The 25,074-nt window shown below is 39.2% G+C and overlaps 2 protein-coding genes across 5 annotated transcripts in view; both read right to left on the bottom strand.

Annotated features, from left to right (window-relative positions):
• The window catches only part of LOC106948161 (lens fiber membrane intrinsic protein-like), an 11,150-nt gene extending 9,282 nt beyond the window's left edge, over nt 1-1,868 (bottom strand). The window contains exons 1-2 of the mRNA XM_015033668.1: nt 1,725-1,868; nt 1,030-1,218 (exon numbers count right to left, since the gene is read on the bottom strand). Coding sequence (XP_014889154.1) covers nt 1,030-1,204 — 175 coding nt within the window. The 5' untranslated portion in view covers nt 1,205-1,218; nt 1,725-1,868. The remainder of the gene's footprint in view (nt 1-1,029; nt 1,219-1,724) is intronic.
• Nucleotides 1,869-9,323: 7,455 nt separating this feature from the next.
• The window catches only part of LOC106948159 (roundabout homolog 2), a 94,941-nt gene continuing 79,190 nt past the window's right edge, over nt 9,324-25,074 (bottom strand). For 2 of the 4 annotated variants that reach the window (XM_015033662.1, XM_015033664.1), the window contains exons 18-27: nt 22,883-23,089; nt 22,048-22,090; nt 21,819-21,952; nt 21,423-21,710; nt 18,823-18,961; nt 15,450-15,763; nt 15,135-15,254; nt 13,504-13,683; nt 13,197-13,321; nt 9,324-9,992 (exon numbers count right to left, since the gene is read on the bottom strand). In XM_015033662.1, the coding sequence (XP_014889148.1) occupies nt 9,981-9,992; nt 13,197-13,321; nt 13,504-13,683; nt 15,135-15,254; nt 15,450-15,763; nt 18,823-18,961; nt 21,423-21,710; nt 21,819-21,952; nt 22,048-22,090; nt 22,883-23,089 (1,562 nt within the window). In that variant the 3' untranslated portion in view covers nt 9,324-9,980. The remainder of the gene's footprint in view (nt 9,993-13,196; nt 13,322-13,503; nt 13,684-15,134; nt 15,255-15,449; nt 15,764-18,822; nt 18,962-21,422; nt 21,711-21,818; nt 21,953-22,047; nt 22,091-22,882; nt 23,090-25,074) is intronic. The other 2 variants (XM_015033663.1, XM_015033665.1) reach the window with 2 other exon arrangements.

The following is a 25,074-nucleotide window of genomic DNA, read 5'->3' as shown; positions in this document are numbered from 1 at the left end:
TTTTAATTTTAAAAAAAGTTTTTTAAGCAAAACTCAGTAGGCTTTTCTCATGTTGACATGCATTAACAATTAAATATTAGCTCTTTTTTTTCTTCTTTTTTCTGCAGTTCCACATTAAAGTTTGATGCAGCTCTGCTTACCTGAATGGACCATCTTCATCTCCACTGCAAGTGTAGCAAACATGCAGCTCTTTGTTTTATAGGTTACAGTCCACTAAATGGTTACATTGTGCCCTTGTTTATATTTTTAATAGTGTAATTCTGTAAAGACAAAATATGTCTGGTGGTGTAGCTCTGATTTACATATCTTGCTAAATTGCAGGTTTGATTATTGCAATACTTTCCTATAACAAAATAGACCTGCAGAAAGAAATTACTAATAAAATAGCATAGTTGTATGCTCTATATAGATATTTTCCTTAGCTTTGATTGTATATCTCACAATTTAGTAATTTATCATTGTTTATTAAACTCTGAAAGCTGTGGCTTTGTTAATATTCTGTCCTAGAATGTGGTTAGATGTGCCTTTTTTTTTTTTGAGCACCTGCCCCTTTAGTGTCTCTGCATGGCCCTGATCTGACTAATCTATTACTGAGATAATCGTTCGTTACAGTCCTAATCATTACTGTCTTTGATTTTATATTTACAGATTTTTCTCTTTTCTAACATTTTTTCCTACTTTATCTCACAATGTAATCATTCAGAGTTTCCTGTTTTATGGACTGTAGCTTCATTGCTGCATCTACTTACTTATTGTTTTACAGTACACCGTCCTGTATCACAATAAGCTTATGGACATGTGGATGACTGTCGGTTCTATCGGTTCAACAAGGTAGAGTAGCAATCAGAAGAAGCTTGGTCCACCGATTTTACATCTTTCTGAAACAAAGAGACTTCAAAAGTTTTTCCATCTGATTCATGACGCGCCTTGGCCTTTCACTGTTCACTGGAAAGCAAACAAACCTGATGCGACACACAGTCAGACATTAAAACACACAACGAACCCCAGCCAGCGTGGAACGAGTCTCACCGATGCTGTCAGTGTGCGTCATGCACTTCCCAGGCACACAGTACCGCCACAGGCCCTGGTGCATGTAGTTACTGGAGTGGCGGTACTGCATCCAGTAGTCGGTTGCTGTAGAAACGATGAGGAGTATGTTCCCGACTCCGGCACAGAACAACCCGCCTCCCATGAAGCTGTACATCCTGCTAAAATATACTGAGAGGGAGAAGAAGAAGAAAGGGCAGGTCAAGGCTTGAAACGGATCCGGACGGCGCTGCTTCACCAATTACCGTGAGCGTTTGGCGCGACAACTCAGAAATATGGAAGAAACCGGGAGAAGATGCATGAGGGAACTTGGGGGGGGGAAATAATTCCAGAAGTATCAGCCCTTATTCCACATGAAGAAGCAGGCCGGTTTGATCTAATACCTCGTTGACCTTTGACACCGTCAGAGTGATGTTAAACATGTTTGACTCTGAATAAATCAGGAGGCTTTCCAGGAATACCAAACAGGAGGCAAAATGAGCCAAAAGAATATTCTTGCTTGCTTAGATTCAGTAGAGCATCCATAAAAACATGACATCTTCTTGGAATATTTTATGCAAAGTGGACCTTTCCAGCATTTTATCCCCCCCCCCAAAAAAAAATCACAATTCAATTCAAAACGTACATTAGAAAATAACTTTCAAAAATGCAGATTTGGAAAGGACTCGATTGCATACCCTTGCGTTTTGTTCTTTTCCTCGGGAAATAGTTGAGGGAATCCAATATTCCAGGTTGTCACAGCACAAAGCAGCCCGGGATGGCAGGAAAGTTTTGTTTGTGTGCAGGAAACCGAGCGAACAAACGGATCGGCGGGACAATGGGGCACTGCGGAGCCGCAACCAATCACAGCGGATGAGTTCTGTGTTTAAGGGGGAATCTGCTGAAAATACAAAACTCCCAAAGCGCCCCAGTTAATACTGATGACGGGGGGCTTTTCTTTCAAACCCCACCGAGTAAACCCGTGACCTGCAACAGGCCCAGGCCGGTGCAAAGACAAAACCCGTAGTAATACAGCAGAGTTCAGTCATTTTTTTTTTTTGTTTTTTTTTTTTAAATATGTTTTCAAATCCCTTCTTGGTAATTATTTGTCTGCGCCAGACCACCCGGTCCAGATTATTATTAATTGAAACTGCGCAATTTGCATAAATTCCAAACCATAATTTCTTCCCTCGGACATTAAGGTTTAAATGGTGAATACATTAGAGGAAGTGCACTCACTGTGCTGTTCCTGTTCATTTCTCCGCGACTCTTAATGAAAACTGAAAGACAAATTGCTGCTATCTTTGATTTATTATGCGTTAAGTGCTGTATTTTCGAGAAGCCGCCTTTTAATTGCCACTCAGACATCCCGGAGAAATGAAATGCGTTTAATTGCAGATGAAAAATTGCTCAGACACATATATATATATATATATATATATATATAAAACCAACTTTGAATGCGAATGACTTGGCGGAGCAGTGTGGTGAGTAAAACGAAGGGACGGTGATTCAGGGCTTTTTGTTCAGATTTATTATTGTAGAATTTTTAAAAATATATATATAATTTTATTAGTTTTTCCAAAGCATCTGCATTATCACGCTGTTGCACAAATGTGGAAATATTCACATTTCTGAAACTTTCTCACATTTGTTTCCCATGTGCAAATACAAAACATGCATTGCACATATGCATGAAAGTACAATTTGGGTCACATTTGGCCTTGATAAAGACTTCCACATATTTGTTTTTTCTCCTGTTTGACTTGGAATCAGAAAAAAACACAATAAGTTACACATGTATTTTCTACTTATGGATTCAGAACTAATTTCTTCGTTTTTTTGCTGGAGACTGCACTTTGACTTTTTTTAACCCACAAAGTTTAAAACTATGTATTATCTTGTGATTTGTGCTGATCTGTAAAATAGTTTCGCAAATTTTCTTTACAATTAAACAAGCAGCAAGTGCATTTAATTGTTTTTTCTTAAGTTAAAGTAGAGAAAATACTTTTTGGTCTGTTTGAAGGAAACAAGCTGTGGGAGATAGAAATAAATTGCTGTCATTAGATGTATTGAACGCACCATAATGGAGGTTCTGTAGTTCGGCACAGCAGCTTTGGACTACATTGATTTAACTACGGTTGCCAAGGCAACACTGTAAAGCAGGAGCTTTGAAGCAAGTTGTCGACTTCTGCGTTTCCCTTAGTTTTTTTCCCCCATCTACACAATGAGACCACCTTGAAAATAAAAGTCCCCACATCACCACTAGGTGGCGCTTTCCAGTTACTTTTCAATGCTGTACACTCTGCTGAACGTTCACCTGTTTAGAGATTGCACAAATATGAAAATGACATTGCTTGAACTTCAAAGGTTTTCATGCTAAAACAACACGACACATTTAATTGTCAGAACACGGTAAGAGTTTACCGTACAGCATAATGAAGACGGATCGTCTGTTGGATCTGATTGAGCTCCATTTCATGCTTGGGTTGAGCTCTGGAGAGATTTCGCTGTAATTGAGCAGCATGGATGGTATTGTGATAATCATGGGTATATCCTGAGAAGGAACTTAAAATGCATGCATGGTTTGTGACGATCGCGGATTTATTTATCTCTCCGTCTTTACAAATCACACTCAGACTAAAAAGTCTGAGTGTGACTTTTTAGTCTGAGTGTTCCAGGGAGAGAATGTTTTTTACCCCTGGAGTCTTGGGGGTCGTCAAGATGTTTTGTGGGTAAATGTGAGACTTATTGTCTTCTTTTCCACCAAGTGGAATTCATGAATCATGAACACTGAGGCAAGCATGACCTGTAAGTGCCTCATTTGTTGTTCTGAGTTTTGCTAAATTAATCGTCGATGTAATTTTAGGAGGAAATGTTTTTGGCTGTTGGTGTTTTCTCTATTTTTTGCGTGTTGCTGCTCTTACTGTGCTTCAAAAGTCTTAAGTGACGAATAGAGGTCAGTGATTTTGTTTCTCATGTGCTTTATTATGTTCTTTCATTCGGCGCAGGATGTTGAGCTTTTTGAAATCTTTTACCCTGTCAGACAGGTTCTATGTCGTAACTTTCTTTTTGGTAGAGCAAGAAAAATTAAGATTCAAGTGGGAGAAAATGTGTTTAATCACAGCCAGACTTAAGAAAGGCCTTACAAGGGCAGTAGCCCAGGGCAACAATGTCAAGGGGGTTCCACTGTTTTTCTTTTCTTTCCTTTTTTTAATGAATGTGTGTTTTGCAAACATTGTACTTTATATGAAGCTCTTAGGCTTATATCAGGTGAGTTGTGTAAACATTTTGGGATTTTTATGAATAAAAATAATACTTCAGCATGAAGTTATAGTAAAGGATTGCAGCATTGAACTACCTGGGTAGGTCATATTAAACCTACTGTGCATCAATTATCCTGTATAAGACCATTTAATGTTAAAATCATAACCCAGCCACAGAACCTCCACATGCCTAAAAGCACAGGATTGCGCCACCCATCTGAATCACGTGACCTGTTCAAGTTGCAGTGGATTACCATCATCCTCCTGGCCTGGTGGGACCCAGATGGTGTTAGCTTAAGACGACGGAGTCCAACATGTTTTCCACACTGTCTGAATGTCTGCCTGCTGCAACGCTGCAGCTGGTTCTTCAGCTAATAAGATCTGCACATGGAAGGTTCACCCAGTGGATGACAGAGCTGACATAGGAGGGGGGGGGCGAAGAAGCCTTTCATATCCCAGTGCTGTCACGTTTCGGGGGCTGTACTCCGAGATGAAGGCTTCCCGCTCTCATTAAGCCACGTTCAGCCTCACAATGCTGCAATCTGAGGAAGGAAGGCATCATCAGCTCGTACACACTTTCTCGTAGATGAGGCGTTTTTTGGGGGCCGGGGGGTTTCTCGGAACATGATACAATGTACCAGGAGTTTATTCAGACTTCAGGGTCATTTGGGTCCGGTTGAAAAACTTGAGCTCATTCCTTTTTTTCTCTCTTGTTACAAGGCCACAAACTTATTTCATTGCACCTCAGAAGAGGTTTGCTATGGTTACATGAGACGGAAATTCATTTTGAAGCAAACGGTTCCACGCAAACTTGTTTGGGTCTTGCAGAAGTGTTTATATCGCTTTAGCATTTTTTTTATTATCATTTCTCAAATTAAAACCACAGACTTGTGAATTTAAAATAATTCAGTTTGACATGTCTACCAAATACACACACGACTGGAAAGTGGAAGGAAAACCAAAGATGGATTTTGACATTAGAAATAAAACATCAACCTGTGATGTTTTTATTCGGCCGTCTTTACCGTGCGAGTGGTCTTCAACCTGTGGCTCCGGAGCCGCAAGTGGCTCCTTTGGATCTTCCAAGTAGCTCTTAATTAGCTAAAAATGAAAACATACAAAAAAGAAAACGCACACAGGTAACTTTCCAAATATAGTACTCTTAAGGGTTTAGCCATTTTTAAGCTTTTCCATTAAAGTCTCACATTAAATATCCACAACACAAAGACACTATTATGTAGCAGTAATATTTATTTTTGATCTAATTCTCTTGGTATTGGGTTGGAAACTATGTGGAGCACAATTTATCTAACCTCTTTTCTTTATCTTAACACTTACAAATACAAGTTAAATGGTTGTTCTCTAAACTTTACAAATTTCCAGATGTTTATCAAAAGGATCATGGGACATTGGCAGCTCTTTGGATTACAAAGCTTGCAGACCCCTGTCCCAAAATTAATCTAAGTCAAGAGAGTCAACCTGTGTACTATTTAATCTTAGTAAAAGTGTATTTGTTCTGTGAATATCCAGGAATTGAGGTAGATTCAATCAGGGTGTGGAACAAACCAGTTGGTACTAAACAGGTACCAGGTACGGTCGATTTTCCGAGGAAGGTTTTCCAAACTTCCTGGAGCGATCACAGCCTTCCTGTCCCGTTTGTTTGTGGAAACTTCTCCGTGTCCAAGTGGAGTTAGTTCCTCCGATTCTACAGATCTCTGCTTACAGATCAAAGGTGAAAGACGCCAAGATCCTCAGTATTTTCTCAGACACTAAATCCTCCAGTGACACTTTTTCCCCCTTGCATAGATGAAAGCATCATCATATATCAGTGCCTCTGCCTTCTGCATAATTAAACTCTTCAATGTGCAACCATGTTTGTAATGAGGTAACCCTGCTGTTAAACATGTGCATCCTCCTATTGCTGACAGTCTGCTCACGTCCCCACATTAATATTCTCAGTCACATGAAGACGGAGCGGCGCTGATCTTAATTGTTTTATTTATACGGATCACACCGACGCACCAGATCACTATCAGTAACCAGGGCGTCAATCACAGCTTTTTAGCATTTTTTATATACTGTATATACTTTTTTTTTTTTTTTTTTCATTTTTGGCCAGTTACATGTTTTCCCTTAAAAACATGTAAACCTCCTAAGCTCACCAGACACATATGAATGCTAATACATAATCAATAATCAGGATACGCCACCCATTCAGAAGATACAGAGTTACTCAATTTCACAGTCAAAGTCTCAGACTGAGTGAAGTGCGATAGGATGTAAATGATGAAAACGACATGACACAAATAGTTTCTCCCAGTTTTTGTTTTGCGTATTTGCCGATGTTAAGCTGGTGGTTTTTAAAACTTTGTTATTTTTGAGTCTTATGTTTTGTTCTTCCACCAAACACTCCACAAATCGTATTCGTTTAAAATTCATGCTGGGAAATTCCAGATTCCTCAGCGTGAAACACAAGTCGCATTTTAGTGTGACTCGCAAAAATATTCACATTTAAAAAAAAAAAAAATCACATTTACTCTCATTATAAACTCCCCCAGCTTATGGGATAGAACAAAACAAGGTAGCGGCACAATTGTGAATTTGAAGTACAGACGTGTTTTTTTTTTTTTTCACCCAACATTATTTTCCAAATAAAATGTGTCATTTGTGTTTTCAGCCACAGATTTTAAAGATAACTTAGGTCTGGACTTTGAATAGGCCATTCTGTTTGTGTATTTTGATCCATTGTTGCTCTGTCTTTACATTGATGGTTCTTGTCTGTCAATCCTCAGGGCTTTTTTTTTTATTATTATTTTTAGGCACTGACAGGTTTTCTCCCAGGACTGTCCTGTATTCAGCTCCGTCTTACTAACATCTACAACCAGCTTTCCTGTCTGTACTCAGGGAAAATAGCCTCACAGCAGCATGTGGCTGATCCTTTGTTTCTTTTTGAGGAGGATGTGTTCAGGGTGAGGTGCAGTGTCAGTTTTCTGCCACACACACAGCTTTTTGTATGTAGGCCAAAAGTTTAAATGTTTTCATCTGATAAGGGCAGATCGTTTCCCCACGCGGCAAAATTCCTGAGGCGTACTTTCCTGCCTTTTTCTAAAAAGAAAAGTGTAAATGTAATAGTTGTCCTGTCATCATTAGACACTCTCCTGAACTTTGGATTTTCTCAGCTCCTAGAAAGTGACCACGGACCTCCTGGCTGCTTCCTTTTCTTTTCTTCTTTCTTTTCTAAATGTCTCTTGTCTGACAATGTGGCACGTTTGCCTGAGTGCTAATGGAGACGCCCTATAGCTTTAAACAGAGAAAAGAAAAAAAAAATAAAGCGAGGTGGCAAACAGCTAAAAGGGAAAGATGAAAATAAGAATAGAGGAGAGAAAAAAGGATGAAGGGAATACAAGAGAAAACCGTAGAAGTTTAGTTATAAACCTGCGAAAAAGAGAGAAAGAATGACACAGTAACCAGTGAGAAACAGATGCTTTTATAACAGCATGGCTGAAAAGAACCAGCTATTAATACGTGATGTATTCAGTGGCAACTGACGCCCAAGATAGAGTGTGTGCGTAAACACCTGAATTCAAACACCTGTGTGTGTGTGTGGACCACTTTCACCATGTTTATCTTCTCCTGGTCCTGATTTTTTTTTTTTTTTTTTTTTTCCCTTTCGTTTTAAAGGGGGGGGGGAATTAAGTTTTGGTTAAGGTTATTAAGGTTAGAGTTAGGAATAGACTAGCAAAGGCGAGGAAAAATGTCTGGGTTAGGCATAAATACAGTTACAAATGAATGGAAGTCAACAGAAAGCCCTAATAGTACAAATAGTAATTTGTACCTAATAGTACAAAAAGTACAAATGCAAACTAGTCTCTGTGTGTGTGGAGTTTCTCCATGCGAATGTTTGTGTGTGAGGAGTCACGGACCCCAGGACCTGAGACAGATATGGATCAGAAAACACAAATCCCCCAGCCCCTATTCAATATCCAAAGCTCTGACTCGAGCTGCAGTCTTCAGTTTTTGAATCTCCACAAGACTCTCCAATAGACTCTGCTTCTGTTGCTTGTGCACTATTTTCAACCACACTTTTTCCTTCCACTGAACCTTCACTTAAAATGCTCGCTTATCGTCCCCTTGCTAAAATAATGTACAAAGTTGTTTTTTGCCAACAGTGATTTTGGGGGGAAATCCCCCCCAAAAAACTTTTAGCAAAAAATGACTTAGGTCTTTAAAACACTTAGGCAAAAGTTTTAGAAAGGTGACCATCCCATCTCTTCAAAAATGACCCTGTGTCGCTTACCTTGCATGTGGTCAACATCTGTTCCCAGGATTGTGCAGGTCGTGATATAACATCCGTTTGAAAATCTTTTAATGGTTATATTAACATCTTCTAACAAACCATAACAGCCATTTACATGAAAATAACCAGATATTACCAATGTAAACATTCCACCGTTTGCATAAAAAATATATTGTAGAAATTTCCCTTTTTAAACGAAATCATTAACATAAATTAACTTTTCAAAAATCAGAGATGACATAATTTAGGTAGAAAACTCTGTTCTTCTCGGAACTCCAGGTCATTTCTGATTGGTCTGAACGATCCTTGTCCAATAGGATTCGAGACTCAAAGATGGCAGAAGATGAGTTAGTTTTTACCAGTAGATTTCTGCTGAGTCAACAAACACAAAATGCATTTCTACCAATTACCAATTAGAAAACTACCTCACAGGTTTCTACAGCTGTAGTTATGAATGCTGGTCATCTTAAAGATCTTTCTTTAAATCTTTCCAATAATAAAAAACCATCAGATCTGTTCTAAAGCTCAAAAAGTTTCAGCAGCACAAGTTTTTCGAATACTTTTCAATCGTGTTCTGTTCCAACTTTCATGGAAGCGTTTCACTCGGCGCTGAGGCGGTGCGCCAGCTGACTGGAAAATCCAGGCTGGCGTTGTCATCCACAGAGTCCTACTGCTACCAACACAACTGCTATTCTTCTGTCACAGTTAGTAGATTTCACACTCTACGCAAGAGGAACCTTTATGTAACAAAGCCTTTTATTTATTTATTTTATTATTATTTTTTTTTTTCAATTTTAAAAATGAACACACTGGTGATCTAACACGGTTACACAGCCACACGGGAAGGTGAAATTAAAAACACTGACACACACCCACACCGACATCATGAGATTTAGCTTCATGTCCCTCTTCCCTGCTCCCGTCGTTCATCAAAAACAAAACAAAACAAAAAAGCCCCGCAGCATCATAGTTTGACGGTCAGGAGTAAACAAAAGATACATTCATTAATCTGCTGTACAACAATGCAATACTTCCATTTCATTCCCTTTAGCCTAAAAATACCATATGTTTCTTTTCTTAGCAATATATCTGATCACTTCTTCTTTTAAAAAAATTACAGAGGAAGTCTTTGTACACCGGAGGGGGGGTGGGGGGTAAGAGAAATCACACGCAAGAAGAAGAAGAAGCAGAAGAAGAAAAAAGAAGATCCCTAAAGAAAAATAAAAAGAGAATACGAGTAGCTTGTGAAAAGGCAGATGGCAAGCCTTGACGCTTTTCCTTTTGTCTTCCGCTTTTCGCGAGATGCCATGGCAACACATTGATGGTTCGCAGAGACAGGAAGTCGGGGAGGAAAGGAGAGGAGAATGTCACGTGGTGTAATCGGCGGCTGTCTATATGAGATTCTGCGGAGAAAGCCAAACAAAAAGTGCGTGCGGTTAGACGAGCAGAGACATTAGCATGCAGATTACATGGAGAACAGCTGTGGAGATCAAGCCATGTGAAAATCCCTAAAGTGGGGAAGTAATGAAGCTCACATATCATGTTTCCCATTTTTAAGATTTCCTTTCAAATCAGAAATTCGTCTTCACTGAGGAATCAGATCCACTTGTAAGTAACTTGAATCACTTCTAACATTTCTCTGTTGTTTCATGTTCGTTGCTGCTCTTCAGGTGTGTCGGGTAACTTTACATTCTCGTCTAAAGTTGCTCATGTTGCCAATAAAACACTCAAATTAAAAAAAAATAATTTCCTCCTTTATGTGGTGAAAGTCATTTTGGATATAATCATAAAAGTAAATCTTATGCTTTATTTTTGTTTTTAATGTCTAGATCTTGCAACAAGTATTGGAAATATCTCAAACTGGGTTTTACCACAAATTTTCAATTTGATTTGTGTCTGGACTTTGACTTGGCCGTCCAGACAGCCTTTCAGTATCTACATACAGGTCCATTTTATTTACGGGGATCAGAGGTGTTATTCGCGATTAATCGATTATTGAAATAATCGCCAACTTATTTAGCAATCGATTAATCGTTAACTGGAGCACAACAGCTTCTTAAAGTACAACATATTCAGAGCAGTAATTAAGCCAAAACTGTTCAAAAATATACACATGTTGCATTTAAGATGAAAACAATATTGTCTGTAAATATGTTTGATCCAGAAGTCCTCCAGAGGTTAGTTTCAGATGAACCTGGGTCAAATAACCAGATTGGTCCGACACTGTACTGATGTTAGTCAAGCAGAAAGGGATGAACTTATGTTAGAAATATATTTTTAGCTGCAGATTCATCCTTTGCTACAAATGACTAAGCTTTCCCTTAATGAATGTAATGGTGTGGCATTTTAGGCAATAGAATGTTTAGTTGAAAAAGAAATAAGCATATGTGGTAAAATGGAAAACCTCAGAAAAGTGTCAATTTTTAAAAAATCCAATTAATGACAAGATTGTCAGCAGATAATCCACAAAAACAAATATTTGAGTTAACTCATGCCTAAAGTGTTACAGTGTATCATTTAAACACATTAATACATGCACACTTCACAAAGCTCACTGCTTGCAAAGATGAGATGAATTTGTGGCCGACAATATTTGGATTTCTAAGAAGAAAAAAATGTGTCCAAAGAGCTGAGGAAAACATTTAAAGGTACGGAATACCTTTAAATGAGCTTTAAAAAATTAATGTGCATCAAAACACCCTCATAAATCTGTTCACATACTGCAGCTATGGCAGAGAAAAACCTCACAGTATTAGTGGAATATTACTACATCCTCTCAGCTGAACATCTGTTGTTGGGTATTTTTAAACCACAAACACCATTTTATCTTAAGGCAGCAGAAGGGAAATGTCCTTCTGAAGTTAAACTTGGAATGACTGTCGGTGTAATTAATGTGCTTGATGTATTTTTAATATGTTTATTAAAAGTTTGCAGAGTCTGCAACAGCAGATGAGATTTACAGTGAACCTCAGAGGTCTGCATAATCTAGTTAACAACCCACAATTGTGTAACGTAAAAACAAATGAGAATAATAAATCCTCTCAAAACATTTTCCTATTTTGGAGTAATAAGCTATAAGTGTTGTTCAATTCAACAACGGCAAAGAAGAAGAAAGAAAAAAGACCCTTTAGCTAATACTTTACTGAAGCACCTTTAAATTAATCTACATAATACACATCTATACACATAACATGAATTATAGTAAATCATTTTAGTTAGACATGAAGTACAAATGTCTTGGTACGATTCTCCTGACACGGTTTGCACCCTTCAGCTAAAGTCATAGTTAGCAGAGATGTTGGAATCACTCAGAAGAAAAGTGAAGAAAACTCTCCACAATTACAAATCTATATGTGTGTGTAACAAAGGACAGCAGAGGCAGTCATAAAAAATATGAGGAAAAAGTGTCGAGGTCACAAAGGTGGCATTATGAAACTCTTAAGTTTCTCTGAAATGGATGAGCAGACAAGACAAATGGTTAGGAAGGAAGGTTGTCAAGAGTCTGACAGGAACACTGACGGCAGAACAGGTTCTGGTTGGGACCATTTGTGTTCTACAAAACTCTCCTGCTCCGTTCACATGACCTGAAAGCTTCATCTGACGAAAGCAAAGCTGAACTTTTTGGGCTAAATATTATCTTTAGGAACTGAGAATTATTTTAAGAAACCACTTCCACAGTGAAACATGTGGAGGAGGTTACCTTTTTTCAAGGGAAAATTGTTTTTTTTTTGTTATCGATGATAAAAATATGAACACATAAGAATTTTAGTTTTCTTCACCTGTCCATAAAACAAACAAAATTAAGATAATTTATTAAGTTGTCAAGTTAAACAAACATGAACAAAGTAAGTTTCACTTATGTCATTAAATTACTTGTGACCACTTAACTGTTTTTTTTTTTAAGTTGGAGAACCATTCTCTTTTTTTCAATATGAGATGAAAACTGAAGTTTTGGGAAGTTCTAGTGGGGCACAGCAAATAAAATAAAAAATAGTGATCATTTAATCTTTTCTTTTCTTTATTTTGTATTTATACATTTTGTGGCTTTTATATTTATGCATTCAATGAAGACGGTGACTCTTATTTTCCTCTCTATGACTTGAGTGTGATTCCCTGCAGGGGTCATGCAGTGGGGAAGGTAAGCATTTTTCAAGTCAGGACCAGTGGCCCCTCCTCTCCCCCTCTGGGGGGCGCCACTGCCAAGAGAAGATCGAAGGTTCTTCAGCAAAGTTTAAGTTTAGGGGCAGTGAACAGCCAGGTTTTTGAAGTTGTTTTTTTTGTATGAATTTCAGTACGTTAACGATAGAACAATATGGAAATAATATACTGTAGTTGGTTCACAGAAATATGTCATTTTAACAGTAATATGTCAAATTTTTTAAAGCCACTGAATTTAAATTTTATACTTCAATCTATGATTTCCATATTGAAAATATGTTTATTGGATAATTGGCCAGTGGACTGAGAGCTGTACTGGATAAAAGAAATAAACTCCAGATCCCATCTTTACTTATTTATTGATAAATATTTATTGAAGACGGGCCTGCTTCCTGCAGAGTCTCTTATTGAGTTGATAACAGTTCAGTATCTGCTCTGTTCAGACTTACCTCATCTCTCCTCTGAGCAGCGGCGGCGGGCCGAGGAAACGCCCGTCCCCCCAGGGACCCGTAGCCCGACGTCTGGACCTTGGACAGGACGTTTGGCTGTCCGTATGGGATTACATTCTCATCTGCTGAGGGAAAACAGATCGCTCAAATTTAAAGCGTTTTGGCCCCTGAATGACTGAAAACCGAGATCATTTACCGGAAGCTTCACAGCAATATCAAATCAAACCTGCGTGACGTTGCTGCCGGAGCCAGTTTGTCATGCTTTTGTTTCCTTGAATTTTTCTCTTTTTTTTTTTTTTTTTTTTACCTTGTGATAACCACTTTGCAAGTCCCCCCCTCTGGGGTGAGGAATCGTCTCCTCGCTTCAGGAGAGCGGGCAAATCGCTTCCCTCTCTTGTTTCGCTGTCTGTTTGTCTGCGACTTGAAACGTCCACAAAGAGCTGCAGGGAGCCGTCTGCGGCGGGAGGGGCCGGCGGAGGGGGGAGCTCTGATTCATCAGCGTTGATTAAAAAAAAAACCACACACACAAAGAGAATTTTACCTTAAAAAGAATACTCTGACATTTCGGGAAATCTGCTTATTCACTTTCTCGCTGCGAGTTAGATGAGCAGATATCACTTTTGAGGCCGACTTGCTTAATAACGGGACGCAGAGGGGGCTGAGCACCCGTTACCCATGATGCATCATGTTATTTTAGTGACTCCAGCCTCTTTCTGGACCACTGTGTTTTAAAGTGTTTGCACATGGAGACCAGCGATTACTCAGATGGTGAATGTGCCAAAGTCAGATATCTAAAGGAGGGATTCCCTAACTTTTCCATCCTATCATCCTGCAAATACCATTAGCTTCTGAGCGAGGACTCCCTTTGCAAACCAGTAGACAATGTTACAAAATAGGAAGGAAACATTAAGTTTCCTTACATAGCACCTTTTATTCACTATTCAGTCATTATTACATTTGTTTCCCGTAAATGCTGCTTCATGCTGTTTTTAACAGCAGTGTGAGTCGCAGTGGCGCTGCTGGACGCGGCCTCTGGTCTTTTTCTTGTCAGAAACTTGTGCATTTTGTGCTTGAGGAGCAAAGCAGCTTGATAACTTTGACTGACAGCCAAGCTGAGAGAGGTACGGAAGAGGATTAGGACCACTAAAAATTTTAATTCTGAATTTGTTTTCTCACAATTTTCAAAATTCAAACTCCTGAGACCAAAAGTCAGAATTCTGAGAATGAAGTCAATGAAATTTAGTTTTTAAGTCGCTCTACTCCTACTACGAGAGATATATATTTTTGAAAAACAATTGATATTTTATGGTTATAAAAAACTATGATTGAAAATCTATGATTAAAACTTTAAAATTCCCTTTTTTAAAAATCTTTTTAGTACATAGGTTCAGGCCGGCAGCGGAGGACACCAGTACCAGTCATCATAAAAAGGCTTTATAACAAATATGTTAAAAAAAGATTTTTAACATATTAAATATTTATAATATTCAACATATTAAAAACTGTTAAAATTACACTATGTTAAAGTTACATACTGCAGCTTTAACCAGGTAGAGAAGCGCCACATGCATCTATTACACATTACAGCCTGTGACTTATGAAGGCTGCTGGTTGTGCCTGATTTTATTTAAAGGCATCAGAATAAAGAGGATCAAATATTAAAGCAAACCACACTATTCAGATTTAGAAAAAAACAAATGCTTATTTGTCAATCTTCCTAACGTTCCAAGACAGTCTATTGAAAAAAGCTCAAGAGTTCAAAGGGCATGAGAACTTCTGCTAATAAAAATGAAACAAACCTAAGCTGATGGCTGCTGTTTAATTCAAAGAGGTAATAATAAAAGGAGCCATGTTTGTCGGATCTGCTCTAAATAATTTAGAGAATGAGCGGTGTTCTCTTAACTGGATTAGAACTGATTAGTGTGGCTCAGAAAGTACCTGCCGCGTCTCCGTGCCTCTCTCTCCGGCTCTGCCCGTCCCTCGGTGCTCTCTTCTTACTCCTGGGTTTTTGCGCCACAGCTGTTGGGCTCGACTCGGCAGCCGCAGCGAGAGATTGTCCTGACAAGAGAGCATGCTGACGTCATCCTTTAGGGAAACTTCACACAGAAGCCAAAACAAAACAAAACAAAAATCCCCTATGAATAAATGCAACACGATTTACTTTCTGCTGAGTAACAACCGGAAAGCAGATCCTTCGTGACGCGGCGCGGTCGCGTGAGTCCAGCCTTAACATTTGAATTAATTCAAACTGACCTTTGCCAACGCTTTCTCCCCTGAAATTATCCGCCCACTGGCTGCTGTGGTTGTGCAGATCGCTGCCTTCCAGCACCTTGGTGTTGGTGAATAGATCGGGGTTGGACTGGGACACCTGGCTCTGCTGGTGGCGCACCAACAGGTCAAAGTGCTGGACGCGGGGGCTGTCACCGGGCTGCGGGGCATCATGCTGAGGCGGAGGCGTTACTTCCTCTGGTCTGTATGGCAGGCCTGACCCCTCCTCCCTGTAAGAGTCCATCAGGTAGGTTCTGGCCGGCAGCGGAGGACACCAGTCATCATCTTCCTCCTCGGAGCTAAACGTCGGGCGGAGAGAAGGCGGCAGGTGAAGGAGTGGCTTTCAGGGAAACACTCTGTCTTCTTGCTGCTGAATTTGGATGAGTGATTCATTTTCAGTAAGATTTTAAAATATAATATAGGGATAGGGCTGGACGATATGGCTGAAAAACGTATCACGATACAAACGTCTCATATCAATTAATCTAAATAAATATTGATTTGTTTTAAGTATCTGAAATGCTGCCAAATTGGTGCCGTTACCTTTCCTCTTTTATCCATTGTTTTTTGTTTTCTTTAGCAGCGATGAGCCACGGTAGTGAAACATGAAACTGCTGCTGCGTAAGTTACTCAACAAGTTGTTGCTAGGTAACCACAGAGTGAGTGAGTTGATGACTTTCACCTTTCTTAGCTGGCCGCTAGCCGAGGTTGAGCGGCTAAAGTCTTTCCTCTGCCTACATCTCCCAGAATGCCACGTGGTTCTGGATCTGAGTTCAGTGAATATTCTATATATTGAATATTGAATATTCAATCAGGCATATTATTAATTGATATTGATCACGTGTCTGTTACGATACATATTGTTATTGATTTATTGTCCAGCCCTAATCTTAAGCTTTAAAAGGTTTATTTGAACTCTTGAAGGTATTACACACAACTTTGGGGATCAGCAAGTTTCATTTTTGTGACAATTTCATCGAATCCCCAATTGGTCAGAATTATGTTCACATACAATAAATCGGGGTTGTGCAGCTTTTGTAATTCAATATTCAATTTTGATCCTCTGCCTAACTAAATAAAGAATATTTGTTCTCATTTCATTTCTAGATATGGAAAAAAAAAAGACAACATGTTTTGTATTAAAGTGGATGGATAAGTTTTCTTCCAGAGGATGTTGGCATGTGTTTATTTTATTTCCTATAAGGTTTTGTTTGTATATTCTTAATGTCTGCACATTGCGAGCAAAAATCAAGTGAATATTTTTGCTTTTTGGGGCAATTTTGGCCCACAAAGCTGATTCTGATTGTGTAAAAACACATAGGTGGTGTTGGTGGTTGTAAGAATGACGAAGTATGCCTTTAAATTAACGTGACACTCAATGTGACTGATGACAGAATATAAATGTGTTCTGACTAGAAATGAAGGAGCAAAAGACATAAAAAATTAACCAAATATTTCCAATGTAAATCATTTTTTTAAACAACTGATTAACGCAGCAGCGTCCTGCTGTTTTCACAGTACATGTGGATTGCAGTGTCTCTTGAAAGCAGGGCAGATGTAATTTAAATAGTGTCCTCAGGCTGAGCCGTAGAGGAGAAGCCGTGTTTGACCGGACATGGAAAGAATAATAACACACGCAAGCAAAGTGTGCAAGCGGCTCGACCTTCAAAACCCACGCCGCTGCGTTCTTTGGCGTTTTTCGGCATTCTGCAGGTGCAGAGGAGATCTGATGAATCCTGACTCCTCTTCCCAAACAATCTGATTTTATTTGAGATATTTTCCTATGTTTCCTGAAGAAATACTCTTTTTTCAATGCACACATTCAGCATTCAAAATGAAACTGTGCCACACAGCAAAAAAACACAAAATCCTACTAAATATGTTTGGTCTAGTTTCTAGTGTAAACAACTTGATATGCTTGATATAAGTAACTTTTCAGCAACATATGGAAGCTTGATTAAGGTCAATATTTCTTAATATTGATTTTAAAAAAGCTCTAGTTCCACTAGCAGATTATTTCACTTATAGCTTGGGGAAAATGTCTTGAAATAAGTGCAATAATCTGGAACTTGGATATTTAAAATCAATATTAAGGCATTCCTGACTTAAAACAAGCTTATATTTATTGCTGGACAGTTTCTTGGAAGTTAATTTTGTCTTATTTCAGGTAGAGGTGGGTATTTATTGTATCGTTTATCATGAAAAAATTCTTGTCGTAATAAAAAGTCTTTACTTATCACTGTCACATACCGATAGATTTCTGTTGATGTTTAAAAAAAATATATTAAAATTTTCTTTTTGACATTTTCTCCAGTGTTTTTTCCACTGAGACATCAGACAAATATCAGTAGATTCAAAAATAAGATTAAACAAAGTCTCTATGTGTAATTTAGTGACATAAATCACGCCTCTTTAAGTATGTGGCATCCTGAAAAAGCTTCATTTCAATAAGAATGTTTTTCAGGAGCAGTATTTATGCTTGTGGTGCCATGCAGTTACCTAAAAACTGGTAATAAATGGATTTCTCTCATCATTTTTATTATCACAATATTACTACAAAATATAGTGATAAAATTCTAAGTCCATATCGCCAATTACAGGTGTACCAAAATATTTGCCCTAGAAACCAAAAATACTTGGTAAGATTTTGTGTTTTTGCAGTTGCATCGCTTTACTTTTCTTACTAAATTATTGCCAGAATATTTGCACAAAACTCAAAAGAGTCCAGTAAACACTTTAGAGCAACCAGGGAGGTCAACAAACGAGCAAAGCAGGAATAAATCAGACACACTGCTCAAAGTTCTCATGAAATGGAAGTAGTAAAGAAGAACGAGAAGACAGGCTCCACCTCCGTTATGCCTGTTGTCATGTCAGCGCCGTCGGGGCTATTTTAATGACGGACGTGTCATTGAAAACGGAAAGCACTAATTCAGCCTGTCAGACGGAGCCTAATGTCATTACAAAAGACACGGCGCAGTCAGAACAGCCTTTCCGATCCCCACCCCGTTATGTCCGCAATCTAATGTGTCAGAAGCGGTTAGCGCGGACGCTCCCCTCCGCCGCCTCGCAGCGCAGTCGCCTCGCCTCGCCGCCGGTAGACACACAAGTGTTAATTTGCAAACTCCTCAGTCCACCAAACTTCACTTAAGCTTTGCTTGACTGCCTTGGCAGCATTGCAGGGCAGCTTTGATGCCCAGCTGCCTTAACGCCATCTGTCAGAGAAGCAGAGCCAGAGGCCTTCTCGCTAATGATAATAAAAAAAAATAAAAATAAAAAATAAAAAAAAACAAACGCTGAAGAGCCAAGTGTTCCTGGAGATATGAGGAGTCTGAAAAATGAACGCGTTGATGAATGCTACCTGTGCTGCGCCTCTTCTTTGTCTGGCTTTGGATGATCTCTGCCCTTGTTGGGCGGAAGAGGAAGTGATAAAACGTCCACCCAGGTGAGAGGAGCTGGCGTGGAGAGGGATCCAGCTGATGCCTGCGAAGCCAGTTTGTCTAATAACAACAAAAACAATAATAAAAACAATAATTATATCATCAATTTCATTTATTGATTCATTCCAGACATGTCACATCTATCCATACATACATACCTATCTACATACACACAAATAACAATACACATAAAACATAAATCCCATTTGAAATGGGGTCGGAGGAACTAACAACTTATTCATAAATACATTTACTTTCCATGCAAACTCTAACTAATCTCATGTGTCTTTATTATTTGTAATTCCTCTTTTTTTTTAGGTTGAGCCATCATTTAGTATCGTTAGTATCATGTTTTTACAGCAGAATCGTTGTTATAACTATTATCTTTATGTCCAGCTTGACAAATGAATAAACAAAAAAGTGAAAAAGATATGGATTTTAAAACAGTCCCTCTCTAATGGCTTCCCTCTTTAGCTGACCTGGTTTCATTTTATCCTCAAAACAACACACGAAAGTTTCCGTAAGCAAAAATTACGAGAATTAGATTCGTTGGCGGCATGAAAAGCTGCATAAATTGAACTAGCAGCTGTTTGAATAAACCAAACAAAAACTACTTAAATAGCTATTTTTTTAAGGCGTTTCTGCACAGCTTTAAAAGCTTTTACAGGAATTTCTGAAGGTAACTTCTCTTATTACTCAGTGTTTGCATGTGGATGTGATTGGGAGGAGATTATGAGTAAAAACGACTTAGGCTCATTTGAGCTTTTGAAAGGCTTCTTCACTTAAGGTTGGATAAAAAGAAATGGATATTTAAAAGAAGACTTGGAACAAGACAATTTTGAAGCTGTTTATTTTGCCCCATTGAAGGTCACTCCCACAGCTGTTAGTTCAAAATGTGAACAGATCAGGAGGATGATGCATCTCTCATTTCCTGTAACAGGTCTTTGCTGATTTTTTTTTCTTTTTGAATGGTGGTGATAGCTTCACCTCACTCTGCCAGTTGTTTTTGTCCAGTGTGCTCCCTGTCTGACATCTCAAGGTTTCACAGATAAGACAGAATATGTGCGGTAAGAGCAGAAGCTGCTCAGGGAAAATGTTCGACTGGCAGAAGACTCAGTGGACCATCGATCGAAACCATTTCAAAAGGTTGAAAGAAAGTCGGTGGATTTCACAACAAATTGATGGTTTTTGAAAACAGAAATAAATCTGATTGTACCAAATTCTGTGTTATTAATTCCTTTCAAAATGATGGTAAGAGACAGTGCAGAGTTGTGTCTGGTCAGGAGGAGCATATAGAGTTGTACTAAATACAAATTATGAAGGAGGGGAACAAGCAGGACTTTTCCTTATTTAAGAAATAATTTAAAAGAGACCTGAATCACGATGACAAGACCCATTACTCTGGTTGAAATCTGGGATACTTTTGCTTTATTTTATAACATTGATGCTCTGCTGTGGGTAAATTCCCTGTCCACAAGCACCATCACAAGATTTTGGTGAGAAAAACAAACACTTTTATAAGATTGTCTTAAAGTGGAGATTTTTAAAAATGAAGTGGCTCTCTGAAACTAGCTTAGCCCTAGCTTAACGTTACCTTGTTTATTGAAATGACAAAAAAAAGTGTTTGCATCCTGACAAGTTCACCTCTCAATGTCAAGAAGAAAAGTACAAAGTGAAAGTTTTGGTCTGGCCCAGTCAAAGTCTGGATTTTTAACGTGAAATGCTATGACATAATAACTGAGGTTTTCATGTTCAAAAACCCTCCAATAATTTTGGAACAAAATTTCTCAAATACTTTTTTGACATGTGATTGAATCCTTCTCATTGTAATTACTCAAGTAAAGTTTTTCTATTATATTTTTTAAATAAACCTTTAAATCTCAGCAGGTACATTTTACAAAAATATGTTTTTTAAATTTTCAAAACTGTTACAGTCTTCCGAAAGATACACATATAATTTGTCAAATAAAAAAAAAACTACTCTTCCTTCTCCCTGTGGTTCTACTGCCATCTACAGTAATGCTCCAGTCCCAGTCAGAAACAACCAATCAGAACCAGGAGGAGTGACCTAGCGCACACTTGTGCACTAGGTCACACTTGTACACAGTCACACTTGTGTATGTGCTGCTCAAAGTGCTAATGGCAGAGAAACAATAACTACTTATCTGCCATCATTGGTGACCATGCTAACTAACCTGTGCATTCAAAGCATATTCCTTTTAGAGGAAGAAGCTGTTGTGCAGCAGGGAGCAATGTGGAGGGTGTAAGTAGAGTGTACACAAACATGACTGACAGCGCTAAGACCCTCCCCCTGGCTCTGATTGGTTGTTTCTGAATGGGGTGTGTATTCCTGCAGGTAGCTATAGGACCAAAGCAGAGGACATTAATCTTTTCACAGTTATTTTCAGGACATAGAAACGTTTTTTTTTAAAAATGTGTAAAAACATCTATTTTTAGAAAGTTACCTACTGCCACTTTCAGTGCAACAAAACAAGGAGTTTGTATTGGGGAAAGTACTGACCGTTGCTTTTCTTGGTGTACTGGAGTTTGGCATATTCTGAGCCCGACTGGCCAGACTGGATGGTCCAGCGGTCCAGGTCCTGCTCCAGGCCCAGAATCCCAGCACTGGACAGCACCGGGTTGCTGCTGTAGGGGTTTGGACCCTGGTTGAAGGGAACACTGGAGTAGGTGTCATAGTAAGCCAGCAGGTCGTCCTCAGCCGCAGTGTTGATGGTGCTGTAAATGGGGCTGTCGTTGGATGCCGTGCTGCGCTTCTCCGTCTGACTGGGGTAGTTGATGATCCCAACGGCTGGACCGGAGGAAAAAACGACAAACAATGAGTTACACTCTCGGCTACAGCCCTCTGTGCTCCTAACAGGCCGTTTCACCTGCATATTTAGCTTCCGAGGGCTCTTACAGTTATAATATCTTTCTGAGTCCAGTTTTCCAGAGCAGCAGTTGACGAAGTCTTTGCTGTGAGTGAGGTTCGGAGTGGGCCAGGAGTCTGCCAGCCAGGGGTAATTGCCCATATTTGACCCCAACAAGCCAGGCCTTGAGGGAGTGACAGGTGAGAGCGTGTTAGCGCTATTTCTATTAAACCCAGAGTGTCTCTTATCATGTGAATCAAACCTTAAAGAAGAGTTTACCCTCCATTGATGATTCCAGATCCTTCACTGTGAGCAAAGCCAACTGCAAAAGGAAAAGAAAAAAGAAGAAGAGTTACAATATAAATCATGTTTGACAGCGGAGAAGAGAAAGCTTTCGCCTTAAGACATCTGTTTTTTTTTTCTTTCCTTCAAAGACTCTAAAGAGAACAAGTGTGTTTAGCCCTGTATCATTACACTTCACAGTACATTCAAATAAAAGCAGGTAATTAATTTCTATGAAAACACACTTCTGACCTAAATACGCTCAGAGACACACGATGGATGGATATACACTGAAACAAAAAGGAGGCGGCCACGCAAACTGACACAATCATAAGATAATCTAAATCACAATAATATAACACTTACATAAAACTTACATAAAACCATACTACATGTGCTTCTGAACGCATTAGGAAGTGATCAAACGATGTGTTTTCACTCACACCCCAAGGCTTTGTTCTAAATCTGTACCGCTGCGGCTTTATTCTCTGCTGCCTTCAGTCGCACAAGCTCGTGAGCTCGGATAATAAATACATTTAAATGAACTGTGGATTAGATTAAAGTGCAGGATTTGTTTTTTTGCAAAAGCACACATCTGAAATTGAAAGCATTCATCACCATACAAGATGTTCCCCCCGGCCCCCAGAGGTGCGTCAGGAAGTTTGTCACTGTCACCGGGTTGAGCAAAAACAAACTGTGAACTGCTTAATCCGTTTTTTTCTCCACGTCTCGTCCCATTTTGTGACTTTGAGGAGTGGAATGATGACGCTGGGTAGTCATCTTTGTTTGTCCGAAGCGGAACAGGGGGTTTGTACGGAACCGGCTGCCTCACCTGCCGGCGTGTACGCGAAGGATGTGGTGTAGTGGCCCAGCTGCTTCCTCCTGCGGTGCCGGCAGTACAGCAGTCCGCCAGAGCCCATCAGAACCAGCCAGGCGGCCACGCCCAGCCCCGCGATGAAGGCCGGCTGGCGGATAACGCTGGCGATCTGCTCCGCCATGCTGAGCTCTCCGCCTTTCTTCACCTCCACCGGCTGTTGAGCTGAAAGACAAAACATCCCCCCAAAAAAACAAACACACAAGGTCAAACTGTTGAATGATAAAGGTTTACTTTGAATGGATGGGTTTCCTACACCGTCAGGAATTTGGTTTTAGGAATTTTAGTCAAGTTAAGTTTACAAGTGCAGCACATATCAGCAACAGGGCATTTCAAAGTACGAATTTCAAACCGTATGAACAAAATATAGTAACCAACTGTGAAACACCAAACGTTACATTTTGTCAAATACCATCATCAAAATCTTCAAGCAAATATCGTTACCTTTGTATAAAGTAAAAGCCTTGGGCCGCTATTTTAGGAACGTCACTACATGTTGTTCAATGTTCCCCACTTACTACTAATCAAAGACAGGTTTTTATCCTTGATTTAAAGACCCTAAAGCAGATGTTTTAGCATCTTTGCAGTTTTCTGGAAGTCTGTTCCAGATTTGTGGTGAGTAGAAGCTGAATGTTGCTTCTCCATGTTTGGTTCTGGTATTAGCATTATCTTAAATGTGGACACGAATTTACTTGTCCTGACTCTATACATGTCAGACTGTGTTGAATTTCATCCATCCAGCCACTATTGTACATCTAAATTTTGCAGGTTTTACATTAAAAGTCTGAAATAATTAACTAGTAAAGTTTTGTATTTGTTGCGTTAAAGCAGTGTTTCTCAAACTTTCTTAGGCCGAGGACCACTACCCCTTTTAACAAATACTCAACCTAATTTGAAATTGCCCCCATAATAACACATTTAATGTATACATGAAACAAACAAAAATACAACAACTTTGCTACAACTGTTGTTGTCCTCTAATAATGTTCTAGAGCTAACGGTGGTTGGGTTATACCAAATACAGCAATTACCTTTTGTGAAAAATATGAAAATATTTTATTAAATATTGTACAATAACCGAAAAGAGAGATGTAACTTCTATCATGAATATAAATTAGCCAAAATCCCAAATTACATGAAATACTGCTACTTCCGGTGGGCGCCGGAAGTAAGACCCATAATCTTTCCCAGTAAGGTAGAAAAATAATTTCCCCAGTAAGGTAGATAGAATGTTCATTTCCAATGGTGTCAATGACATCAGCAGTGATGTCATCGCTCTATGATATCACAAGGGAATCTCTCTCTTGAATGTAGCTCACAGAGAGTTTTCTCTGATCTGTTCCACAGTTCTATCGCGACAGATCACTCTTCAGAGCACGTTCGAAATCGATTCCAGATATTACACGCCGTTCAGAGAAACGAGAATTTACCAGTCATGAAGCAACGACAGACTGCTTTTGAACATGAAGCTTTTCCAGCTGAGCTTTCATGGGTCGACATGGTGGACCTCAACATCCAAGTAGACTACGACGCTGTCATTTTCCCTGTTGAAGATGACAGCGACAGCCCCATTGAGCCGGAAGATGAATCAGAGATCCAGGGGGAATCAAGTCCTTCCGGCGTCTTTGAGAGTCCAACATCTTTGGAAATCGAGCAGAAAACAACACCCTCTTCTGACTTCGAGATTACCCCCTCAGTGGAAGTCATGGAAGAGACAAACCAACACGTCAAAGATCTCACAAAGCAGGTAGACGATCTTAAAACAGAATTGCAGAATAAGATTTTTGAACTCCATAAGGAAAGAGACCAAAGGGTTGCATATCAGGCTGAAGTCAAATCACAGCAGTAGGAGATTCAAAAACTGCAAACAATGTTGGAAAAAGAACGTCACCAGCAAGGCAAACGTGAACATGGAAGAAACGTGGCAGAGATTAAGGATGTGTCAAAAGTTTCTTGCTCTTCCAAAATTACAACTGACAAGAGCATTCTTCAACAGCTGGAGTACTTCAAGAGGGAGGCTGAAAAATACGCCTCCCGCAATAAAGGTCTAATAGAAGTAATGGTTGAAGAATACAGAGTGAGACTTAAATATGAGGAGCAGCTCAAAAGTCACACTGAGCAAGCTTCCAAATTTAAAGCTTAGGAGGAAA

Source organism: Poecilia latipinna, unplaced genomic scaffold (genome assembly GCF_001443285.1).
Source record: "Poecilia latipinna isolate Pla-1442-1.1 unplaced genomic scaffold, P_latipinna-1.0 Scaffold276, whole genome shotgun sequence".
NCBI lineage: Eukaryota > Metazoa > Chordata > Actinopteri > Cyprinodontiformes > Poeciliidae > Poecilia > Poecilia latipinna.
This window is presented reverse-complemented; position numbering and strand designations above follow the sequence as displayed.